Consider the following 26,055-nt stretch of genomic DNA (forward strand, 5'->3'; position numbering starts at 1 on the left):
CACTAGTCGCATGAGTATGATTACTGATACGTTTCAATTATTAAAAGGAGAGAACCACTGAGAGATATCTATATTTCTTCATTTGTTTTTACGTGATGCATCTTATATATTCCCTAATGGTTTCATAATTATAGGTGCCTGTCTTAAAATATCCAAGAATGATATTCATAAAATTGTGACATTTTGCATGCGACGATATTTCCCTATTGCAATTACTTTTATAACCTAAAACTTCATGTTTCTTCCTTTTCTCTCAGTTTGTAGTGCTATGTTATACTACGCGTCATATCACCACCTCATAGGCTGCGCTTATTGTTAGCTAAACTATTACTGCTCTATAATTCTGTGTACTAACAATTATTGGTACAGTGCTTCAGTCACTTTTCTTGTGGTTTTAACGCCACTACACATTTCACTGGTCACACCACTGCTACGTTATTTACTACAATGGAAGGATTTATACACTTTTGTACATGTATGTGGAAGCTGTAGTTTAACATATCTGGGCGAATGTATTTGCCTGCTGTATGCCTGTGCAAATTGACTATAGGGAGCTGTATACGCTGATATTTATAGGAAACGAATTATTACAAATTACAATATATACAGCTCATTGTGCCACCCCAATCTGTGTACCTTAGCAACATACCAAACAATGATACAGAGAACTTACAAGGTTCCACTAAGTGATGAAAACAACCATACTGAAATGGAAAGTATTAAGTAAATAGCTGTAGCCAATGGACTTCAGGCTTCACTTACAGAAGGATCCAATAGAACGGAGAAGGATGTAAAAGGAAAAAGAGAGAATAGTAATAATAATAATAATAATAATAATAATAAGCAAAACTGTACTCCGACTGTATGTATATCACCTTCAAGTCGCATGATATTAGAACACCTTTCTCCAATAATCAAAAAGTTAGGCTAAATGTTACTCAACAATACTGACAACTCTGCGTCCACTCAGATGGCTGTACCAACAAAATGGTTCGTTATAACTGTCTTGTACAACATATAGCCCAAACTGCAATGATGACCCGTCTGAAGAACACATCAATGCTTTTCCTGTTGGATCAACAATAGCAACACAATCAAGGACTTAATAATGCTATATAATGTTACAAACCCAGGAGCTCAACGTTTGTAATATGCCGGAACGACCGAAAAGTATGGTCTGGGAGAGGAATGACTTTCATGTTGGATCAACAATAGCAACACAATCAAGGACTTAATAATGCTACGTAACGTTACAAACCCAGGAGATCAGGGGTTGTAGTGTCATAACGACCGAAAAGTATGGTCTGGGAGACACATGACTCACGCCGAGGCGTCCAAAGACACACAGGCAACTGTGTCATTCACTTTCTTACGTAGAAGATAAGCAGCGGGCCTGCTTCTGAACTCAGCAACGGCGCCGCGCACCGTGTGCGCGTCAGAGCCAGCGATAACGCCGGAATCTGCAGCGTCGGCTTCCGATTCCCCAGCCTTGACCTCCGTAACTGTAGTGAGCCTTAGCTCAGGGCAGCTCGTTCAGTGTCCGAAGACAGCCCTGCACCTGGGAGGCCGCTGCGGATGGCAGTTTGCAGTCCGCCGGACGATGTCACCCAGAGAACGGACGCCAGCAGATCTCTCGCTCCTCGCGCCGATGTAACTCCAAAGTGCGAGGGGCCACAGCAATGACGCGCCCGTACAGAGTAGGTTGGAGGTAGCTTCAGCAGGCCGTTTGGCCGCCGATATCCATCATCAGAAGGTCGTCGCTGTTGGCCTGCAATTCAAACGATCGCCATTCTCTCTGATTCTAGATGCCGACAGAATGGCGACACGACTGCCTGCTTTGAATCTTTGGGATCGCTTATTTGTACGGCTCTTCCTTATGCTCTGACGTAGTTCTTCTCGAGGAGGCAGGTCAGCTTTCTTCACTCCGCCTCGGCCCCTACAAAGACGTCACTAGGTGCTGCTGTAGCTCTTCATACCCGGCAGTACCATGTGCTGCCCTGATTATTTCACAATTCTATACAGCGCTCGTCGGGCCGTGCCTTCTAACCCACGAGCGGCGTCCTAACCTGCCTCGCAGAATCGTTTGCAAAATACAACATTGCCCGCACACACCATCCGATGTACCAATCGGTCCCACTACTACCTCCCAGCCATAGCTGCATGAAATTTACAAGAACTCCCAAAATCCTCGCCTGTACTTACTAGTAGTGCAACATACCTCCCGAGAAGTTTCGTCCCGACTCATTAACATCGTGCTCCCACTCAGTTACCTCAACTCTAATAATTCGCACGTTGAGGAAAATCTCCCGATTTCACCATACAGGACATACGCTCACATTTCACTACTACCATGTATCCCCGACCGATGCCGGTCAACCATTCCACTGTTAATTGGTGTGTCTGCACGTGCACGACCTGTGGCCTCTTGCGTCTTAGCCAGGAATACAGTAACCAAAAGGCTGCTAGAAATACGCCACAATTGGTGGCTGATATGCTCACCACAAAAACTTTGTGCTCCTGTTCTTCTCGAAAATGGTCTACATGCTGCCCTTGCTACGACCATACTAATCTGTCCAAGCACTGCAAAAGCTTTTTATTGAATGTGTCACTTAAAATATGTTAAATTTTGAACGGGTAATACCCTCAGAGATGCCCTGACGAATACAACGTATTCAGCGACAATGTCATAACAGTTGACCCTGTCAGCGTAGGCGGAAGACAAAAATCCATCCCGATTCCCTCAAAAGTCGTGCTATTAATGATCATTCCTCTTTCCAGAAGCTCGAGTTGTTTCAACCCTACCGTTCTGCGTTCTTCGTAGCAAATCAACCATACATGTTCTGGCGTTAGTACGGAGTATAACCAATGAGTACCCACCCTCTGGAAGTACAGTCGGGCTGGCGGAAGCTCTTCCCCTACAACTCGTCCCATTTACTTCCCTCAGAAATAAACTCACTTCACATGTCCGCATATCAATCCGTACTTGGCCACCTGGGCGTATAACAAATTACTCTGTCACCCCCCCCCCCCACCACCACCCCACCCCACTCCCCGCCCAAATCTCTTTCCGAGAACGCACAATCCACAGAAACAAAAAACAGTATCAGTAATAGTGGCATGAAAAACCAACATCTCCCCAAAGAAAAACAAAATTATTCCTGTGGCAAAAAATACATACTCCCTGATATACTAAGCCAAAATAAAAAAACAACAATTCATAATTATACAACTTAATTACTCTTCCTTGCCAACGTTCTTGCAGTGGTAACACTGGTTCCCGTCAGATCACCGAGGTTAAGCGCTGTCGGGCTAGGCTGGCACTTGGATGAGTGACCATCCGGTCTGCCGAGCGCTGTTGGCAATTGGGGAGCATTCAGCCCTTGTGAGGCAAGCTGAGAAGCTACTTGATTGAGAAGTAGCGGCTCCGGTCTCGTAAACTGACGTACGGCCGGGAGAGCGGTGTGCTGACCACATCCTCCTCCATATCTGCATCTAGTGACGCCTGTAGTCTGAGGTTGACACGGCGGCCGGTCAGTACCGTTGGGCCTTCCAAGACCTGTTCGGACAGAGTTTTACTTACACGACCTTAACCCATACGGCACATAAGGTACTTTACGTTGCTCACCTATTCCAGGTCCCTTCTTTTTACCCTTTGTAATTTTCTCCTACTGATTGGTTGCCAATATCTGTGGTATCCCCTCTACCATTCCTTTAAACGGTTTTATGCCACAGACGTGTATAACAGTCGGTTTGTGGGGAACTGCAACTTCACGTTGATCGGTGAGGTCATTTCCACGACATGGTATGGTCCCTGATATTTTGTTAAATATTTCTTGGTTTTCCCCATTAGACGTATAAGGACTAGTGACCATTACACATTGTCCCACGCGGTATTACGGAAATTTGCCAACGCGTCTGTTTTGCTGTTCCTGGCGTTCTAGCGCCTTCGTCTTCGCCTTTTGCAAGGTCCTCCTCAACTTCCTCGCCGAGTCACCATCCGGTCCTAATCTGGGATCAAAACGTCAAAGGCAGCTGGCATTTTTCTACCGTACGCCACCTCTACATTCTAACTATAGGCACATAGTAGATATCGTAAATAGGTGTCCCAGTCGTCGTATCAGGAACCTACGTAACAGCTCAACATCTTTGCAATTGTGCTGTGCACCCATTCCGTTCTCCCATTGGTCTGCGGATGAAACGGACTCATCTGTAACTTCTCTATACGCAACACACGGCATAGCTACATCATTAAATCCGAGACTACATTCGTACTTTGTTCCGTAATTATGGTCTCAGGCGCCCCAAACATTAATACCCATTTGTTTACTAACACCTGTGCTACAGTAATCGCCATTGGTCTGGCATCGATACCATTGCCAAACATCGAGAAAAGCTATCGATGATCGTAAGAACGTACCTATTTCCTGCCGGTTTTTTATTAAATGACATGAGGACATACATCAACATAGAAAATGGACTGGACACCTCTGGTAATCTTTGCAACGGCACTTTCTGGTGCGTAATGACGGTCCTCTGCTCGCATGGCACACATTGCTTAACATACTGCTCTACATCACGCTTCCTGTTCCTCTACCAAAAGTGCTTTGCGTCGCACGTCACCCATCATGACCTAACAACATATGGTCGTGAGCTTGCTGCAAAACTTCCTTCCGAAAACCCTCTGGAACCACCACACGTGATCCACGCATCGTTGCTCTATACAACAAACCCTCGTGCATAACGAAATGCCGCTGCGACTTAAATGCCTGACATTCTTTATCCCTTGCCTGTATCTGCGGTCACTCTTCAACGCTCTTCCATAGCGTACCTAACATTGCTACGCTGCGATTTAACGAATCTGCATTTGCGTGTGATCTCCCAGAATCCTGCACTACCTCGTACACGAATTCACTAATCTTAAGTGCCCACCGATTTAATCTGCTAGATGGGTATTTCAAGCCAAGCAAAAATTTCAATGCTGCAAGATCTGTCACGATCTTCAACTTCCTACCTTACAGATAATATCGAAAATATGTAATATCATATATGACCGCCAACATCTCTTACTCCGTTGTTGAGTAGTTACCGCCCGCCTTATTTAACTGCCTTGAAACGTAATCCATTAGATGTTCCCGACCATCTACCATCTGTCCCAAAACACAACAGACTGCCTCATTTGAAGCATCACACGAAAGGGTAAATTGTTTCCCGAAATCCGGAAAACCTACTACTGGATCTGAAACTAACATCTATTTCAATTTTTCAGATGCTTCCTGACATTCCTGCGACCAATGGTATTTCGTGCCATTCTTCAGTAACATGTTCAAGGGACTGATGATCGCAGATGTTAAGTCCCATAGTGCCTAGAGCCATGTTTTCGCGAAGTCTTTCACGAACCGTCAATAATAATTACAGAGGCCAAAGAACAACTGTGCCTGCTTAGTTGTTCGTGGTATCTGATAATTTTGAACTGTGTCTATAACGCGAGGATCGGCCTGTACGCCACCCTCACTAATCACGTGCCCAGATAGTTTAACTGTGTTTGCGCAAAATGGCACTTTTCCACACCTAACTTTAAACGTGCCGATTTCAGTCTACTAAAGACGTCCTCCAAACGTCTCACATGCTCCGGTAAATCCTTTGAATACAGAATTATGTCATCGAGATAGACCAAACAAGTTTTTGATTTTAATCCTCTCAGTTCTCCATCTTACAACAGCTGAAAAGTTGCCGGAGCGTTCTTTAGTCCACATGGCAAGGTATGTAACGAAAATGACCTGCTGGAACAGTAAACGCTGTTTTCGGTCTATCTTCAGGCGTCATCTCCAATTGATGGTATCCACTCCTGAGGTTCATAGTTGTAAAGATCCGACACTGGCCCAGATTATCCAGAGTTTCCGTGATGTTTGGAACTGGATAAGCATCCGAAATGGTTTGCGTGTTTAGATATCTGTAGTCACATAATCCGTATTTTCGAGTCCCGTCCGCTGAATTTTGTGGTACGTTGACAATTTTTACACTCCAGGGGTTATCACTCGGTTCTGTGAGCGAATCCCGTAATTGTTGTTCAATAAATTTTTCTACCAGTGGTTGCAGCTGGTTTGCTATACGGTACGGCATCCTTTATCTTGGTGCACTATCCCCTGTCGGTGTGTGATGTTACATCAGCGAGGGTAATGGTAAGCTCCCGTTTGCACAAAATAATTCACTAAATCTCAACAATAAGTTCTCCATAGCCATTCGATCATTGCTCTTCATATGACCTACTTTCCCTCGTAACACTTCTTTATCGACGGTTTGTTTGTGGCTTTCCTCTAGGCTCGACCTATCTAAGTCCTCATCTTCCAAGACTAACAGAGTGGCTATTATTGCACCCTTTGACAGAGTCACCTCTCCTCCGGCAAACTTATTCAAAATTACTAGTTAATGTCACTCACATGCCCTAAACTCCAACGATAAAACAATGCGAACTATCCAACTCTTCTTCGCCGCGCGGGATTAGCCGAGTGGTCTGAGGCGCTGCAGTCATGGACTGTACGGTTGGTCCCGGCGGAGGTTCGAGTCCTCCCTCGGGCACGGGTGTGTGTGTTTGTCCTTAGGATAATTTAGGTTAAGTAGTGTGTAAGCTTAGGGACTGATGACCTTAGCAGTTAGGTCCCATAAGATTTCACACATATCCAACTCTTCATTGCTTAATAGCAGCTCAACCACATACAGTGTATCCCTCGGCAAATCGGTATCCACTGAAACACAATCTTTCACATACCTGCTGGTATTTTATCCTGTTGATGAATATTTACTGAAAAAGTACGCACTTCACTTCGTCTAACTGAAATGTAAGGTGAATCTTGCGCCATTGTCTCAGCTGCAACTGTTTCCCCCAGTTGAAACGAAATCAGACTGCCGCCCGTTTTGGCCGAGCGGTTCTAGGCGCTTCAGCCCGGAACAGCACTGCTGCTACGGTCGCAGTTTCGAATCCTGCCTCGGGCATGGATGTGTGTGATATCCTTAGTTTAGTTAGGTTTAAGTAGTTCTAAGTCTAGGGTACTGATGACCTAGATGTTACGTCCCATAGTGCTCAGAGCCATTTGAACCAAGTATGACTGAGTTCCACTGTGCGTTGCAAAAGCTCAATCTTAGCGTGATATTTGTCGATAAAGTCTAGCCCGATAATCACTGAATAACCTTCGCCTATGCATGGCAACGCATCCATGCGTTCGCTAAACTTAGTTTTCCCGACTGAAGGCTCCAGCACTGCTGTATCCAATGATTCCACGCTTTTATCGCCAACCCCACATAACATATACCGTGGTGGCCCAAGTCTCCCACGAGGTCCAGACTGATAAAGGACACATTCGCACCAGTGTCTATAATCCGTTCATCATAAGAATAAACCTGATCTAAATAAACACAAACGCGATGATTTGTCAGAAGCCGTAGCACACGTACACTGGTGTTGTTACTCTTGGAAGCAGGTCCTACTTACGTATTAGATATCTTATTACTATGTTACGTTAAATGAAATTTTAAGATATTCAAATGTATTAACAGCCATCAAAGTATTTCTTAATCACGCTTTAGCTACGTAGTTTTTATTTCAAAAATCGTGTACAGTCACAGCCTCTGCGGCGTTGTACTCTTGATTGTCGCCCTGTTAATGCGCCGTATGAAAATGGCTGAGGCTGCTTTCTGTTTTGTAGTGAAGCACGCGCGTGGAACACAGTTAAAAAGTGCCGAGAAACAGGCTGTTCTTATCGTTTTCCATAAATTTACGGAGATAATCGGCTTTGAAGTTTTCCCGGGCTGTGTATACTGCATTTGTTAACTAACTCCAGATTGAACGTGTAGCGCAGTTGGTTGCGTAATTGACTGTGCCCAGCATGCGAGTATTTGTGCGTTAGGTCTAATCTCCGGCGTATCATTTCTTTTTCTCGTTCAATTTGAAATACCTGCATCTCGTAATTATAAAACTCATCATCACTTTTATGAATAATGCACGTCTTCTTGTTTCTAAATTCATATTGGATGCGAAATTCCTGTTTCCATTTCAAATACAAATTCTTAATTGATGTTTGGTGGAAGAATGTTCCCGTTCATAAAATTTTTTTGAAATTAAGAAAACATAACAATTTAATTTTTAGGGCAGAAATGAGAAACCAAATGACCCGCCAGGTTAGCCGAGAGCGCTAATGCGCTGCTTCCTGGAGTCGGGTAGGCGCGCCGGCCCGGATCGAATCCGCCCTCTGGATTAACGACGAGGGCCGGTGTGCCGGCCAGCCTGGATGTGGTTTTCAGGCGGTTTTCCACATCCCTCTAGGTGAATACCGGGCTGGTCCCCACGTCCCGCCTCAGTTACACGATTCACAGATATTTGAAACACGTCCGAACTTTTCCATGATTTACACTGGACGCAGACAGATGGGGTACTCTGATGCCGTCCCAGGGGGTACAGGGTGGCGGCAGGAAGGGCATCCGGCCACCCCTTCACATTAACATGCAAAATCCGATTTAACCACGCCAACCGCGCGCAAAATGCGGGACAAAGGCGCAAGCGATAGAATAGAAAAAAAAATGAGAAACCAAATCCTCTTTATCTGGACTATGTCCATTGCCTTATACCACAGAGGCACATAAGTATCTAGAAACAAGAAAAACAATCATTTTCACAGCATCGAGCACGTCATACAATCCTGCCTTTTTACGTTTGCTACTGTAGCATTACAATATGAACGCAACGGAACTGATCTGGAGCCAAGCTGCCGGATTTGGTCCGAGAAGTAAAAAGAGTATTAAGCTGCCAGACGTACTGGAACTAATGCACGCAGCCGAACGCTGGTGGGATGTAGGATGGCTCGTCATAAAAGAAGAGAAAATGCTGCGCCTGGTAGGCTTCATGGATTGTGTTGTTGATAGGCTCGTTATCAAGGTAGCAGGTGACACTTCCAGAACTGAAACGTTTTTCTAGGATTCGGATAAGGAAGGAACTAAGAGATTGCCAGACGACTGACTGTAAGTAATACCTTCAATAGCTTCAATATTTAACTATACGGTGAAATCCTTCAATACCCTCTTACGTTACACACAGCTTATGCAGAAGGATTACCCTATGGTTAACTCAGGAATTTTCATAATTCTTGTTTTTAATTAGAATAGTACATTAGCTAAAAACGATAACGTGTTGCGGTTTTCGTCTAGACATCTAAGGAACGTATTTTGGGAGATTTGCACTGTATTATTTCATTCTGATTAAAAATTAAAGGATATTCGTAGCCGCATTGCTTCTCTGCTCGCCTCTTTTTACGTGTGAACTGCAGCTGGCCACGTCACTGTAGGCTAGCTGTACGAGCTGGCGGGCCAGTGCTGTGCAAGTTAAATGCGCTGGTAAAGCTGTTGTCCCGTACTATCGCTAAGTCGATGTGCGGGTTACGTACAGCACGATTCGTACCCTACCGGGTTCCCGGGTTCGATTCCCGGCGGGGTCAGGGATTTTCTCTGCCTCGTGATTACTGGGTGTTGTGTGATGTCCTTAGATTAGTTACGTTTAAGTAGCTCTAAGTTCTAGGGGACTGATGACCATAGATGTTAAGTCCCATAGTGCTCAGAGCCATTTTTGAACGATACGTACCCTTATTATCGTACTTGACAGAACTCGAGACAGCTCGGCTGCAGTCCCATGTGAAACGGAAATCCAATGAGATTTCAGCAAACGCGGAAGAATACATAGTGCAATGTTTACATCAGGTTTATTCTTATGATGAACGGATTATACGAAAAATCTCTGTTTTATGCCACTCACTAAACTCATTCCGTCTGTGCACTAATTTGTGTTACGGTCTATGGGGACTGCCTTCCGAGGGTTGATGCAATCCCGTTTGCGTTTAATGGCTGCTTCCTTTGCCGGTGCTGTCCACCATTCGTACCTTTGCACTCAAACGCCCGATGGTTCAGATGATGGGTCTGAGCACTATGGGACTTAACATCTGAGGTCATCAGTCCCCTATAACTTAGAACTATTTAAACTTAATTAACCTAAGGACATCACACACATCCATGCCCGAGGCAGGATTCGAACCTGCTACCGTAGGGGTCGCGTGGTTCCAGACTGAAGCGCTAGAACCGCTCGGTCACTACGGCCGGCAAACGCCCGATGGCCCACTATGCCACACGCATAGCAGTCTGGTTGCTTACACTGCTTCCTTACATGCCTCTTCCAACCACATCTATAACACTGACTTCAGAAGCGAACACACAACGGTTCAGTCTCTGCTTTGTGGCCGTATCCACCTCCTCTACAAGTGTTGCGACCCTAAGAACTCCCCTAAGTCGTCTGAGTTCTCCATCCGTACCCTCTGTGACATTTCGGTGGGTATACTAAACAAGAGAACATCCACCGCTCTATTTTCTGCCTCCTGTAACAGTACCCTATAAGCTTCTGCGTTCTGGGTCCGTACGTATATCATTGAATTAAGCTTACGGGTTCTATCCGGGAATTCTTCCACAGACGCTTTGTCCGGCATCGAAAACGTAATTAATTTCTCCCGAAAAAACCGCTCACTGTTCTGGTTTTGGTACGGCTCGCACAATACCGCGGTCCACAACAGGAACGCAAGTGCTTTACTCAATGTCTCGTTGTAAACAACATACGCTTTGGCGTCCCCTGCCAAACGCATATTAATAACATACAGAGTTACTTCATCTGACTACCCATGTGCTTCCGCAACGTTCCTAATATCCTTAACGAAAATTGTCACGTCCTCCATTGCCTTGCCCGAGAAGGGATTAATCAGTACGATTTTTGCCAGGTCATACGGAACAGAAGGTACTCTCAATCCAGAGTTACTATCCCGTGACTCTGATTGCGATTGATCATGACTCTCTTTACGAGCTTCAAACTCACAGTTAAGTTCGAAATTTCTTTCCTTCAGGCTCTCAGAGTTCTCTGAAAATGCTTGCACTTGCGGAGTTAAAGCAGCAACTACATCTGCGGTAGTAGCACGCGTTTCTACTATTTTGCGTGCTCTACATCCACCTCAACGCAACCAATTTTTTTTTTTAAAAAGGCATGACACAAACACACATTCAATTCTAAAAAAAAAATAGAATGTAAACACAAATTAATTCATCCGGCGAGTCATCGTCCATCTACACTCAGTACAGCTACTAGACAGATGATCAGTACGCCTACATGCAGAACAAACAGCTGCTACAGCTCTGATACACGGCAGCGATTCGCAGACAAATTGCAGAACGGACATCTCACTGGCACTAAATTATGACGTCCACCATTACCTCTAAACAAAGGTATGTCCATGGGTTCCTGTTGGTTGGTTTTGGGGAAGGAGACCAGACAGCGTGGTCATCGGTCTCATCGGATTAGGGAAGGATGGGGAAGGAAGTCGGCCGTGCCCTTTCAGAGGAACCATCCCGGCATTATGTGGGTTCCTGTGACTTCACAAAAGTAACTCTAACACAGAACTAACTCTGACAACGAGAGCAAACATAAAAAATATAAATAAAACTTAGACTCACCGCCTCACATTGTGCTGAGCTGGTACCTGTTGTGGCCGTGCGGTTCTGGGCGCTACAGTCTGGAGCCGAGCGACCGCTACGGTCGCAGGTTCGAATCCTGCCTCGGGCATGGATGTGTGTGATGTCCTTAGGTTAGTTAGGTTTAAGTAGTTCTAAGTTCTAGGCGACTGATGACCTCAGCTGTTAAGTCACATAGTGCTCAGAGCCATTTGAACCATTTTTTTTGGTACCTGTGTCAAGTGCCACTGCCTCACTAACCGCTCACCATGAACAACTCTCTCATTGAAACGTAGCACTGGACGTGGACGGACACTTTCCGACACAACGTATTTTGTTGGAAAGCGAACTGACCACTTCCTGAGCCCACGAGCCCAGGGGTTGTAATATATCAGCACTACGGAGAAGTATGGTTTGGGCGAGAGAGATGACTTACGCCGATGCGTGCACAGAAACACAGTCAAGTGTGTCATTGACTTTATTACATCGAAGATAAACAGTGGGCCTTCTGCTCAACTCGGCAATGCCACCACGCACCTTGTGTGCGTTGGAGCCAACACGAACGCCGCAATTGCGTTGGCGTCCGGTTGCCCAGCCTTGCTGACGTAGCGATCTACTCGCGCCACGGCAAAGTGGCCGCCGCGTACGTTAACTGCGCTCGTTAGCCAGGGACACGACTGACTGCTCCCTCAAGACGACTCGTGGACCTCATGTAGCGCACCGAAGGGAAGCCGCCGATCTCCGTCGTTGTAGTGAGACTTAGAAGCTCCGCCCGAACGTCCAGGGCAGCTGGTTCAGTGCCCGCAGTCTGTAGCTGGGAGGCCGCGAGTTCGCGTCCCGGTCCGCCGGACGATCTCACCCAGAGAGCGGATGCCAGCAGATGTCTCGCTCCTCGCGCCGGTGTAGCCTGATTCATTCACATTTGTATACAGCGCCCGCCAGGTCGTGCCTTCTAGCCTGCGACCAGTGTCGTAACCTGCCTAAAAGAATCGTTTGCAAAATATCAACATTGCCAGCGCCTGCTTTCCGATGTGCCAATCGCTCTTTTAACTACTACCTTCCAGCCACGGCTGCGCGAAATTTACAATAATTTCCAAATTCTATGCCTGTAATTTTTCGTGGTGCAACAATAATTTAGAGAACGGTTATCATATAAACTCCTGGAAATTGAAATAAGAACACCGTGAATTCATTGTCCCAGGAAGGGGAAACTTTATTGACACATTCCTGGGGTCAGATACATCACATGATCACACTGACAGAACCTTAGGCACATAGACACAGGCAACAGAGCATGCACAATGTCGGCACTAGTACAGTGTATATCCACCTTTCGCAGCAATGCAGGCTGCTATTCTCCCATGGAGACGATCGTAGAGATGCTGGATGTAGTCCTGTGGAACGGCTTGCCATGCCATTTCCACCTGGCGCCTCAGTTGGACCAGCGTTCGTGCTGGACGTGCAGACCGCGTGAGACGACGCTTCATCCAGTCCCAAACATGCTCAATGGGGGACAGATCCGGAGATCTTGCTGGCCAGGGTAGTTGACTTACACCTTCTAGAGCACGTTGGGTGGCACGGGATACATGCGGACGTGCATTGTCCTGTTGGAACAGCAAGTTCCCTTCCCGGTCTAGGAATGGTAGAACGATGGGTTCGATGACGGTTTGGATGTACCGTGCACTATTCAGTGTCCCCTCGACGATCACCAGTGGTGTACGGCGAGTGTAGGAGATCGCTCCCCACACCATGATGCCGGGTGTTGGCCCTGTGTGCCTCGGTCGTATGCAGTCCTGATTGTGGCGCTCACCTGCACGGCGCCAAACACGCATACGACCATCATTGGCACCAAGGCAGAAGCGACTCTCATCGCTGAAGACGACACGTCTCCATTCGTCCCTCCATTCACGCCTGTCGCGACACCACTGGAGGCGGGCTGCACGATGTTGGGGCGTGAGCGGAAGACGGCCTAACGGTGTGCGGGACCGTAGCCCAGCTTCATGGAGACGGTTGCGAATGGTCCTCGCTGATACCCCAGGAGCAACAGTGTCCCTAATTTGCTGGGAAGTGGCGGTGCGGTCCCCTACGGCACTGCGTAGGATCCTACGGTCTTGGCGTGCATCCGTGCGTCGCTGCGGTCCGGTCCCAGGTCGACGGGCACGTGCACCTTCCGCCGACCACTGGCGACAACATCGATGTACTGTGGAGACCTCACGCCCCACGTGTTGAGCAATTCGGCGGTACGTCCACCCGGCCTCCCGCATGCCCACTATACGCCCTCGCTCAAAGTCCGTCAACTGCACATACGGTTCACGTCCACGCTGTCGCGGCATGCTACCAGTGTTAAAGACTGCGATTGAGCTCCGTATGCCACGGCAAACTGGCTGACACTGACGGCGGCGGTGCACAAATGCTGCGCAGCTAGCGCCATTCGACGGCCAACACCGCGGTTCCTGATGTGTCCGCTGTGCCGTGCGTGTGATCATTGCTTGTACAGCCCTCTCGCAGTGTCCGGAGCAAGTATGGTGGGTCTGACACACCGGTGTCAATGTGTTCTTTTTTCCATTTCCAGGAGTGTATATCTGTATGAGAACTCGAGATATTAATACGCAACAAGCTGGTTCGAGTGCAACTATTACACGAAAATTCAATTTCATTAAAGGATTTTCAAATACGTTAAAGGGATACAAGTGTAATGCAAACAACAATTATACAACTCCCTTCTGTTTGTTGTTTTCACGAGATACTTTTTGTAAATAGTGTTCTATTCTTCATTTCATATGGATGTGTGGATACTTTTTAACCGATTTGTTTTGATAATAGCCGTTCCACACCTACAAGATTTTTATTTTGCTTAGTTTTCCTTACTATTACTTTGTGGGCCGGGCAGAGATCTCTCGATATCAACGGTGACGATGTCTGATCCCAAACCTTTGTCGTAAGCTGTGTAGCTTCAACTTTAACTTATTTTCCTTTCATTTTCTATCATATAAGCCTGAAAATTGTCGGTGGCGACCGAAACCGTTCGAAACTTTACGTGATTTTGTGGACAATAAAACCATATTCAAAAGGATTAAAAAGTGATAGGCGTCGTAGTTACCGACTAATGTACTCTACTGGCCATTAAAATTGCTACACCACGAAGATGACGTGCTACAGACGCGAAATTTAACCGACAGGAAGAAGATCCTGTGATATGCAAATGATTAGCTTTTCAGAGCATTCACACAAGGTTGGTGCCGGTGGCGACACCTACAACGTGCTGACATGAGGAAAGTTTGCAACCGATTTCTCATACACAAACAGCAGTTCACCGGCAATGCCTGGTGAAACGTTGTTGTGATGCCTCGTGTAAGGAGGAGAAATGTGTAGCATCACGTTTCCGACTTTGATAAAGGTCGGATTGTAGCCTATCGCGATTGCGGTTTATCGTATCGCGACATTGCTGCTCGCGTTGTTCGAGATCCAATGACTGTTACCAGAATATGGAATCGGTGGGTTCAGGAGGGTAATACGTAACGCCGTGCTGGATCCCAACGGCCTCGTATCACTAGCAGTCGAGATGACAGGCATCTTATCCGCATGGCTGTATCGGATCGTGCAGCCACGTCTCGATCCCTGTGTCAACAGATGGGGACGTTTGCAAGACAACAACCATCTGCACGAACAGTTCGATGACGTTTGCAGCAGCATGGACTATCAGCTCGGAGACCATGGCTGCGGTTACCCTTGACGCTACACCACAGACAGGAGCGCCTGCGATGGTGTACTCAACGACAAACCTGGGTGCACGAATGGCAAAACGTCATTTTTTCGGCATCTGTTTACAGCATCATGATGGTCGCATCCGTGTTTGGCGACATAGCGGTGAACGCACATTTGAAGCGTGTATTCGTCATCACCATACTGGCGTATCACCCAGCGTGATTGTATGGGGTGACAATGGTTACACCTCTCGGTCACCTCTTGTTCGCATTGACGGCACTTTGAACAGTGGACGTTACATTTCAGATGTGTTACGACCCGTGGCTCTACCCTTCATTCGATCCCTGCGAAACCCTACGTTTTAGCAGTATAATTGACGACCGCATGTTACAGATCCTGTACGGGCCTTTCTGGATACAGAAAATGTTCGACTGCTGCTCTGGTCAGCACATTCTCCAAATCTCTCACCAATTGAAAACGTCTGGTCAATGGTGGCTGAGCAACTGGCTCGTCACAATACGCCAGTGACTACTCTTGATGAACTGTGGTATCGTGTTGAAGCTGCATGGGCAGCTGTACCTGTACACGCCATCCAAGCTCTGTTTGACTCAATGCCCAGGCGTATCAAGGCCGTTATTACGGCCAGAGGTGGTTGTTCTGGGTACTGATTTCTCAGGATCTATGCACGCAAAGTGTGTGAAAATGTAATCACATGTCAGTTCTAGTATAATATATTTGTCCAATGAGTACCCGTTTATCATCTGCATTTCTTCTTGGTGTAGCGATTTTAATGGCCAGTAGTGTATGTTTGTATACGTGAGATGTCTGTTGTTTCGGCCATGTCCGACAGAAAAGACACTACTCAAATATTCACACATTTGTACGAGCGTGACGGCTCCTTGACGTATTTTTCAACGCAGAAGCACTAATATCGTCAGAACTCCTACGGGAATCAATAATTTGCAAGATGGGAGGTAATGGACGAAAGGCACTGCAAGCCGGCGTGCGATAAGTTGCAAATTTCGGTCGGGGACCGTGTCCGGAATGTCGAAGCGCTTAGGAGTTCCGGTCCGGCACAAATTTTCAGCTTTCTCCATTGCTCTGCCACATTGCCCTGTGTGGCTGAAAGTCTTGAGTTTCCCATCCAGCCTTTCCTTCTCTCTGCCTATCCTCTACTTCATATACACTGATGAGCCAAAACATCATGAACACTGCCCACCGAGCGGTCTAGAGCGCCTTGTCACGGTCCGCGCTTCCCCCCCCCCCCCCCCCCCCCCCGCCGTCGGAGGTTCGAGTCCTCCTCCCTCGGGCATGGGTGTGTGTGTTGTCTTAGTGTAAGTTGGTTTAAGTTAGATTAATTATTGCGTATGCCTAGGGACCGATGACCTCAGCAGTTTGGTCCCATAAGATCTTACCACAAATTTCCAATATCACTACCCACCGCGAGGCTGAAGCCTCCTGGTGATGTTGTGGGCACTTGACGCACTAAGAAAAGAGTGTAAGCGGAAGACAGACGAATTGGCAAACATAATGAAGATACTGGAATCGGAAATCATGCGGCTGGAACCGAGAATCTCTGAAATAGTGAAGTTGGTCGCCTGTTGGCGAACTACTTTCGTGAGCTCCTATGGACTGTGGTTGAAGGATGATGAAATAACGAGTAGGCCATATGGTATTGGACGAACACGTCTCATCACAAAATGCAGAGATCGGAGGATCACTCACTGTGTAGTCCAGGATAGGCAGCGATCTGTGGCAGATCTGACGGCGGAGTACAATGCTAGTGCAGGCACACGTGTTTCGGAGCACACCGTCCAAAGGTCACTCCTATGTGTTCCTGTGTTTACCCAACGACACCGTCAGCTATGCAACACTGAGTTTTCACCGTCGATCAATAGAAATGTGTCGCCTGTCTAATGAATCGCGTTTCTTGTGACGCCAGGACGATGACTGGGTCCTTACACGCCATCATCCAACCATCATGGCTGCACGAGACATATACCGCGCCAAAGATGCAGGCTTGTGAGGGCAGAACTATGCTGTTGGGTACACTGAGTTGTGGTTCCATGGAATCTGTGGAGGTATCACAAGCTGGGAAATGGTCGCGAATTGAACAGTGACCTGAAAATAGAATAAATTTCCTTTCACGTCTATGGTCACAAATTTCTAAGTTCTGAGACTACCTGTTTCAGTCAGTAGTGACAGAAACAGATCTGAAGATGGTTATTACCAACCGAAACCGATACTGTGAGGACTTAAAAATTTATTACCATAGAAGTAAAGTAAAGGGAATTTATACTCTGGTGGTAATCGCAGGCTTCATGAAAGCATCGCATCATGCTTGAAGTCCTGAAGTCCCTCCCTCCCCTCCACGCCACCCCTTCGGCGATGACATCTTCCAGCAGGATAACTGTCCTTGTTGCAAGGTCAGAATCGTGCTACAGTGGTTTGAGGGGCATTTTAGTGAGCTAACATTTATGTCTTGTCCAGCAGATGTGCCTAGTCTGTACCCATTGGAACACATATCTGTAGCCAGCTGCATGCCCATTAACCACCATTCAGTACTTTTCTTGAATTGCTTGATCTGTGCTTAGACATCGGCTGCCATATACTTCTGGAACCCTGTCAATGACTTTTAGAATCCATGACAAGCAGAATCTCTGATTACTGTCTTTGAAAAATGGAGCAACACGCTGTTAAACAGGGGTCATAATGTGTTAGCTCATCGGTGTAAATAGTATTACAGTTTCTGGATGTAGCCGATCAGCACTGTTTATGCGAGTCCTTTCCGTTCCGCTTTTAGGTGGCGTGGCTGCGCGTCGACACACAGACGATCCTGACGATTGCGACGCACGTGATCACCAAAAACCACCGCATCGGCGTCACCCACAGCGACCTGCACACGTGGCAGCTGCACGTGCGGGACGTCCGGGAGTCCGACCGCGGCTGGTACATGTGCCAGATCAACACGGACCCCATGAAGAGCCAAGTCGGCTACCTGCAAGTGGTCGGTGAGTAGAGGCACACGTCCATTGCTCTTATGTAAATAGACGTGAATCATCATCAGTTTTACATTCTGAAATTACACTTCAATAAGCCTTGTAAAGTTATTTGCTCAATTGAAAACGTGTGAATTAATATCCGTGTAATCGTCTAAATCAGGATGTCCAACATAAGGCATGCGAGCCATAAATGGCCCGCGGCCACGGAGAATCCGGCCCGCCACAGCCTAACAAAGCTGTTTTTTTTAGACATATCAGTAAGGGAATTAACTTTGATGAGTAATAGCATGACACACATGAGTGTAAAGTACCACTGCATTATTCACCAAAGTTCTCATTTTGAAGAATGAGAAGGGAAAGGTAGTGTGGATGGTCAGTTTCAAACCCCGCGCAAGAGGACTAAATCATAGACAATTTCACAGCCGGGATATCATGATATCATATTCTACAGCAGAACTCGCTGTCGCAGCAGATCAGCAACGCTCACACGGTTTTATTCTCTTTTGGGAAACATAAAAATCTTTAAGACCGGCAAAGGAAAAAGTATGATTTTTGGAGAATGAACAATGGTTGAATTTTCTAGCTTTTTTAGTTGACACCACTAAATATCTCGCTGACCTAAATCTAAAACTCTTAACATATAATTCAGCTACGTGTATAAACGGATGGACATAAACAAGTATCTATTAAAAAGCTTATCTTGTTCGGGAAACAGATAGGGGAAAGATAGTTGTGTCATTGGGAGACCTCGTATTTGAGAAATCAAGAGACACTGGATTTGGACAAGTATGTTTCTTTGCTGCAAAAAATAAGGAATGGGTTTGACGAAAGATTGCAGATTTTAAAAAATCAAGGACCCTATGTGAAAGTGTGCCAAAGTCCTTTAGAGGTTAAGAATGAAGCCATGTTGCGCCTACAGATGGAGGAAAGATTCAGTTTTTAAAAATCAAGAGCTCTATATGAACATGTTCCAAAATCCTTTAGAGTTTAAGACTGAAGCCATGTTACGCCTACAGATGTAGCTGATTGAACTTAAAAGTATTGAAAACCTTCAAACAGCCCACCATAAGTTACTGAAGAATGGACTGATAGAATTTTATAAAAAATATATCAAACCCGGTCAGTATTCCAACATATCCAAGTTAACACTTCAACAGGAACCACATATATTAGCGAGCAGTGTGTGAAAAATGTATAATCTGCAATGCATTGCATTGAAACAAGCGTTCAGTGCATAGTGCTGTGGAATGCGGAAAGAACAGCAAATTGGCGCTCATAGGAAGAAGAACAACACCAAAAATGCAACAGGAGCGTAATATGTAAGAAACTGTCTACGCAACCTGCCACTGATGATGCCTTGCAGAAAATAAAGGCGAAACGCGTATGGCACTAAAATTGTGTTTTATTCAGTTGCTGTCAGACGGTCCATAAGTGAAAATTATCAATATACCGTAGTATTACGTGCAACTGAGGAGGACAGGACCACAAAAGTTGAAGATGTTGTTTACAAATTTGAAAGACCACTCATGGCAGTCAGACACTTTGCTACAATGTAAAGGAAAAAGTGTTCTGCGCATACCTTATATATAATTACAAAAATGAGTATACCCAATTAATGGAACATGGAACACAGGATCTGTGCCGGAAATAATTACAGGCTGAGCAATACTCGGCACACTACTGTTCATGAAAATCATAATATACACGTACTACCAATTCCCGACACAAGAAAAGTTCAACTAACACCACAGACAAAACTTGGCGCTTGGCCTTAAAAGTAATGGATTTCTGGAGAAGTAACCTAATACAAGTTGGCCTCGCAACATTAAAAACCCACTATAGAAACACGTTGATAGCCTCCAACCTTGTTCTTATCTTATTTCGCCAAAGGGTGGCCAGGAACATTACAATACAATTGGTCTCGGATGACAAAACCTCTAGTTTAGGTTTAACAAATGAAGGCTCTCCAGATTCAATATAGTCCAGTTGCTTGCATGGAATTCCAGTACACCATCAGCAAAATCTGCCTCAGTAACCTGCAGCTATGAGTGTAAGTGCCATCCGGTAGTAATCTCCCGTCAATTGCGATGCAGCACACGCAGCGACGGTTACTGCTAAGTTCATCACCTCGTCACGGTACGCCACATAGGAGGGTGTCAAGACTGGGTACAATCTATCCGTTGTGTAGCATATCATTCCAGCACTCAGGCCATCATCACTGAGCAAGAAAAGGTCGAGCATGAGCGTCCGGAACTAAGTTTCCTTAGCTGCTTCTACGTGTGCCCATAATCGGGACGCCGCGAGATTCGTCACCCATCGGCGAACTCACTGGCTGCACTCGAAAGCGATCGATATGAGCCGGTGCACAACCAAAATACAAAAGAAAAACAAAACGACGCGAATAAAAAATGAAGGAAAAGAAAAACGGTGAGGGAGGCAGGGACTGGTCATGTAAGAGGCGTAACACTTTTTTCTGGGCCATTTTCTGTTGAAAAAAATGCGGAATTTCTTGTGGGACATCGTGAAATATTACCGCTTCAGCTCCCAGAGTTTCATGAAGTTACGTTGGGTTAGGTAGCTATACGCAGCCTTCAAAATGACGTCTGTAACGGAGGTGGGTTCCAAGCAGAGAGCAGTCATTGAGTTTCTTTTCGAGGAAAACCACAACATGGCAGATATTCATAGGCGCTTGCACAATGTCTACGGATACCTGTCGGTGAACAAAAGCTCGGTGAGTCGTTGAGCGAGGCGTCTGTCGTCATCGCAACAAGGTTGAGCAAATGTATCCAATTTCCCGCGTGCCGGCCCAGCCGCTCTCAGCTGTAACCGCTGCAATGTTGGAATGCGTGGATACTCTCAATAGAGCTGTTCGTCGAATCACAATCAAACATTTCCCTGCTGAACTGGACGTCTCTGGTGGTAGTGCTGACACAATTGCCCACCAGTTGGGGTATTCAGGAGTGCGTGCTCGCAGGATTCCTCGCTGCCTAATCTAAAAGAGCTACGAAGGACCATCTGTGAGGAATTCCTTGTGCGTTACGACAGTGATCGTGAAAATGTTTTGTAGAACATCGTCACAGATGTGTGTTCGTAGATTTTCCCGCCGAATGAGATGCTTGAAGGTCTCTCGGGCATGAAGCCAGGTTGACTGGTCTTTGTAGAAAGAATTTTCGACGGCGTAACATGCCACCATCATCGGGTTACTCCTGTTGGCTGCCGTCCTAGGCCGGCGGGTGGTGTGGTAAATATACCTGTCGTCTCTCCCCTCCACTGACTCCACGTATGGACCGAGGGATGTGCAGGCCGCGGTGGTGGAGGTAGCTTGCACTGACGAGATGACTGATGGGCGTCAGTACGCACGCCGCCTTCGCCGGGTGTGGTGCCCCGTTTCCGCTGCTCCTGCAGAACTTTTATTGCTGGATTCCACGCTTGGCTGAGTAGAAATCCGTTGTCCTTGTTAATAAGGTTCTCGTGCAGCCAGATTTCAATTGCTGCCTTGTATACACAGTCCCAAAAGCGGGATGTGTTGTACAGGACTTCTGTGTTCTCGTATTTCATAGCTGTTTTAACCTTGCAACAGGACACCGCAGTGGTCACCTATGGACAAAACTAGGCTATGAACCTTTGCTTTACCACTTTGCTATGCTATCCACTACTTTACTTCTACAATTGTTTACGTATCAAACCACGTGTTAGCACATTCATCTCCAAAATTGAAACACATGAACTAGTACAATAAAATAATTATTGTTTATTTATCTGATTATATTGGCTCCATTCTTAAAGTTAATGTCGAAATTTGTTTTTCAGAACTAAAGCAACTAACTTGAAAAACTCAAAAGTTTACAGATCAGGTTCTTGTTATAGTGAAAAGTAAAATTCAGCTTTTGTAAGTCTTTCGTTTAACTCATTTGCCACTTTCTGGGCAATTTTTCATGTTCTAGGCGCTTCAGTCTGAAACTGTGCGACCGCTACGGTCGCAGGTTCGAATCCTGCCTCGGCATGGATGTGTGTGATGTCCTTAGGTTAATTAGGTTTAAGTAGTTCTAAGTTCTGGGGGACTGATGACCTCAGATGTTAAGTCCCATAATGCTCAGAGCCATTTGAACCATTTGAAGCACGATTGTACTATTAGCTCTCTACAAGAAGTTTAGTTCACGAGTTCTCCTCAAGAACCTCAGAATGATATCCATCTTATAACTACCATGTATCGAGATGCAACAAGCAATGGCAGTTTTCACAGCAAGCCTTATCCGGTCTTATGCAATTGTAAGTGATGTATGTAATGTAAGACGGCAGGTTTTATGCAATCCACAGCGCCTTGAAATACCATGCACAAGATTTTCGACACTGGACTCGCATTCGGGAGGACGACGGTTCAATCCCGCGTCCGGCCATCCTGATTTAGGTTTTCCGTGATTTCCCTAAATCACTCCAGGCAAATGCCGGGATGGTTCCTCTGAAAGGGCACGGCCGACTTCCTTCCCCATCCTTCCCTAATTCGATGAGACCGATGACCACGTTGTCTGGTCTCCTTCCCCAAAACACCCAACCAACCAACAAGATTTTCATATTCTCTCGCTCGCTACAAACAAACTATTAGTCCCACATAAAAAGTTGCCAGGACGTTTTTGTAGGAAACTCAAAGCAGTTAAATTTTTTACCGGGCTACGTGTTTTCGATTTATTCAAGAAAAACATACGAAAGTGACCTTCAATCGCATTTTTCTTGAATACCTCGAAAACCGTGGCCTACGGTGAAAACTATCCCGATGCAAAATTTAATTACATTAAATTTCATACAAAACGGTCCCATTCATTTTTATGTCGGACTAACGGCCTGCTAGTAGAGAGCGAGAAAATATGACAGTCTCACATATGGTTTCTGAAGGAGTTGCAGTTTGCATAAAACCTATCGTTAGGAACAGCTGTATCACCCCATATGTATCAGATACATGTGGTGAGGAGGCTGGAGGCTTCAAAACCGATAACGTCAAAACTGCAGTAAGAGGTTAACAGTACGATTTACACTTCTTTCTGATAATTATCTGTATGACTTCGCCCCTACAACCCCATGAACTATGGAAATCTATAGTACAAAAGTTTACAATTTCGTGAACTCTCGGAAAAAGTACTGTCAAACAGTTCCTCCTTTTCATCAAGTTATGCTATAATTTATTTTCAGGCGGCCGTTGTGGCTGAGCGGTTCTAGGCGCTTCAGTCCGGAACCGCGCTGCTGCTATGGTTGTAGGTTTGAATCCTGCCTCGGGCATTGTTGTGTTTGATGTCCTTAGGTTAGTTAGGTTTAAGTAGTTCTAAGTCTAGAGGACTAATGACCTCAGATGTTAAGTCCCATATTGCTTGGAGCTATTTGAACCATTTTTTAATTTCTTTTCTCCTCAGTTCGGTAGTGTTCGTCGTCATTATTTAAACAAACTATCAAACCAATCTTCATCATACTTCTGTAACATCATATTTCGAAACCAGTTCCACTCTTGTCTGAACTGTTTATGGTCCGCGTTTGACTTTACTTAAGACACCTTCAGATGAGACTTCCTGGCAAATTTGTGTTCCACGTAAACTATTCTCTTCTTCACAAACGCCTTTCTTGCTGTTACAGATCTGCATTTTATAACCTTTCTGCTTTACTACTTTTAGTGTTTCATTTTATATTCTAATTCCTTGAACGTTGCCACATTTAATTCATCTCTATTCCATTATCCTTGTTTCAATTTTCTTGATATAAAGCTTATAACTTGTTTCTAAGACACTGTAGACTCAGTTGAACAAGTGCCTGTGGCTAACGTCAGACTTTATTTTGATTTAACTTTAATTATCTTTGGAATTTTATTCTTGGTTCCCTCCGCAGCTTCCTATATATACAGACTGAATTAAAACGAATTTAAGTTACAATCATGTCTCACTCCCTTTTCAGTTATAGCTTCCGTTTCAAATCGTTCAAATCTACTTAATTTCGTCAAATTTCTGTACAAGCTATAGCTTTATCGATGCTACCTTGTGAATTTGAAAGGGTGTATTCCTACACACTGAGGAAGCAAAATTCATGGGATACCTCCTAATACTGTGCCGAACTTCCTTCCGTCCGGGTTGGAGCAGCAACTCGACGTAACATGGACTGAGCAAGTCGTTGGAAGTCCCTTGCAGAAATACTGAGCCACATTGTCTATATCCACAATTGCCAAAATGTTGCCGGTTCAGAATTTTGTGCACGAACTGACCTCTCTATTATGCCCCATAAATATTTGGTGGTTGGCCAAACCATTCGCTCGAATTTTCCAGAATGTTCTTCAAACTAATGGCGAATAACTGTGGCCCAATGGCATGGCACATTGTCACCCATAAAAATCGCATTTTTGTGTGGGTGCATGAAATCCATGAATGGCTGTAAATGGTCTCGAAGTAGCCGAACATAGCGATTTCCAGTCAATGGTCGGTTCAGTCGGACCAGAGAAACCAGTTCAAAAGGTTCAAATGGCTCTAAGCACTATGGGAATTAACATCTGAGCTCATCAGTCTCGCAGACTTAGAACTACTTAAACCTAACTAACCTAAGGACATCACCGAGGAAGGATTCGAACCTGTTACCGTAGCAGTCGCGTGGTTCCGGACTGAAGAGCCTAGAACCGCTCGGCCACAACGGCCGGATGGCTGAAACCAGTCCATTATCAGTAAACACAGCGTACACCATTATGAAGCCACCACCAATTCGACAACTTGGGTCCATGGCTTCGTTGGGTCTGCGCCACAGTCGAACCCCGCCTTCAGCTCTGACCAAGCCGCGGTTTTCCAGTCGTCCAGGGCCCAACCGATAGGGTCACAGCCCGGGAGAACGGCTGCAGGCGAAGTCGAGCTGTTAGCACAGCCACTCGCGTCGGTCATCTGCTCCCAAGGCCCACGTATGTTACACATTCATTTCTGCGGCTATTTCGCGGTGTAGATTGTCTGTTAGCACTGACAACAGTACGCAATCGCCGCTGCTGTCGGTCGTTAAGCGAAGGCCGCCAGTCATTGCGTTGTCTGTGATGAGAAAAAATGCCTGAAATTTGTTATTCTCGGCACACTGTTTACACTACGGAATTCGGAATATTGAATTCTTTAACGATCTCCGAAATGAAATGTCCGGTGTTTCTAGCTTTAACTACACTCCTGGAAATGGAAAAAAGAACACATTGACACCGGTGTGTCAGACCCACCATACTTGCTCCGGACACTGCGAGAGGGCTGTACAAGCAATGATCACACGCACGGCACAGCGGACACACCAGGAACCGCGGTGTTGGCCGTCGAATGGCGCTAGCTGCGCAGCATTTGTGCACCGCCGCCGTCAGTGTCAGCCAGTTTGCCGTGGCATACGGAGCTCCATCGCAGTCTTTAACACTGGTAGCATGCCGCGACAGCGTGGACGTGAACCGTATGTGCAGTTGACGGAGTTTGAGCGAGGGCGTATAGTGGGCATGCGGGAGGCCGGGTGGACGTACTGCCGAATTGCTCAACACGTGGGGCGTGAGGTCTCCACAGTACATCGATGTTGTCGCCAGTGGTCGGCGGAAGGTGCACGTGCCCGTCGACCTGGGACCGGACTGCAGCGACGCACGGATGCACGCCAAGACCGTAGGATCCTACGCAGTGCCTTAGGGGACCGCACCGCCACTTCCCAGAAAATTAGGGACACTGTTGCTCCTGGGGTATCGGCGAGGACCATTCGCAACCGTCTCCATGAAGCTGGGCTACGGTCCCGCACACCGTTAGGCCGTCTTCCGCTCACGCCCCAGCATCGTGCAGCCCGCCTCCAGTGGTGTCGC

The 26,055-nt window shown here is 46.1% G+C and overlaps 1 protein-coding gene across 1 annotated transcript in view; it reads left to right on the forward strand.

Moving 5' to 3' along the window:
* LOC126235475 (lachesin-like) overlaps window positions 1–26,055 on the forward strand; it is a 1,351,138-nt gene that overhangs the window by 626,039 nt on the left and 699,044 nt on the right. The window contains exon 3 of the mRNA XM_049944199.1: window positions 18,035–18,242. Coding sequence (XP_049800156.1) covers window positions 18,185–18,242 — 58 coding nt within the window. The 5' untranslated portion in view covers window positions 18,035–18,184. The remainder of the gene's footprint in view (window positions 1–18,034; window positions 18,243–26,055) is intronic.

This window comes from Schistocerca nitens, chromosome 1 (genome assembly GCF_023898315.1).
Source record: "Schistocerca nitens isolate TAMUIC-IGC-003100 chromosome 1, iqSchNite1.1, whole genome shotgun sequence".
NCBI classification, from domain to species: Eukaryota; Metazoa; Arthropoda; class Insecta; order Orthoptera; family Acrididae; genus Schistocerca; species Schistocerca nitens.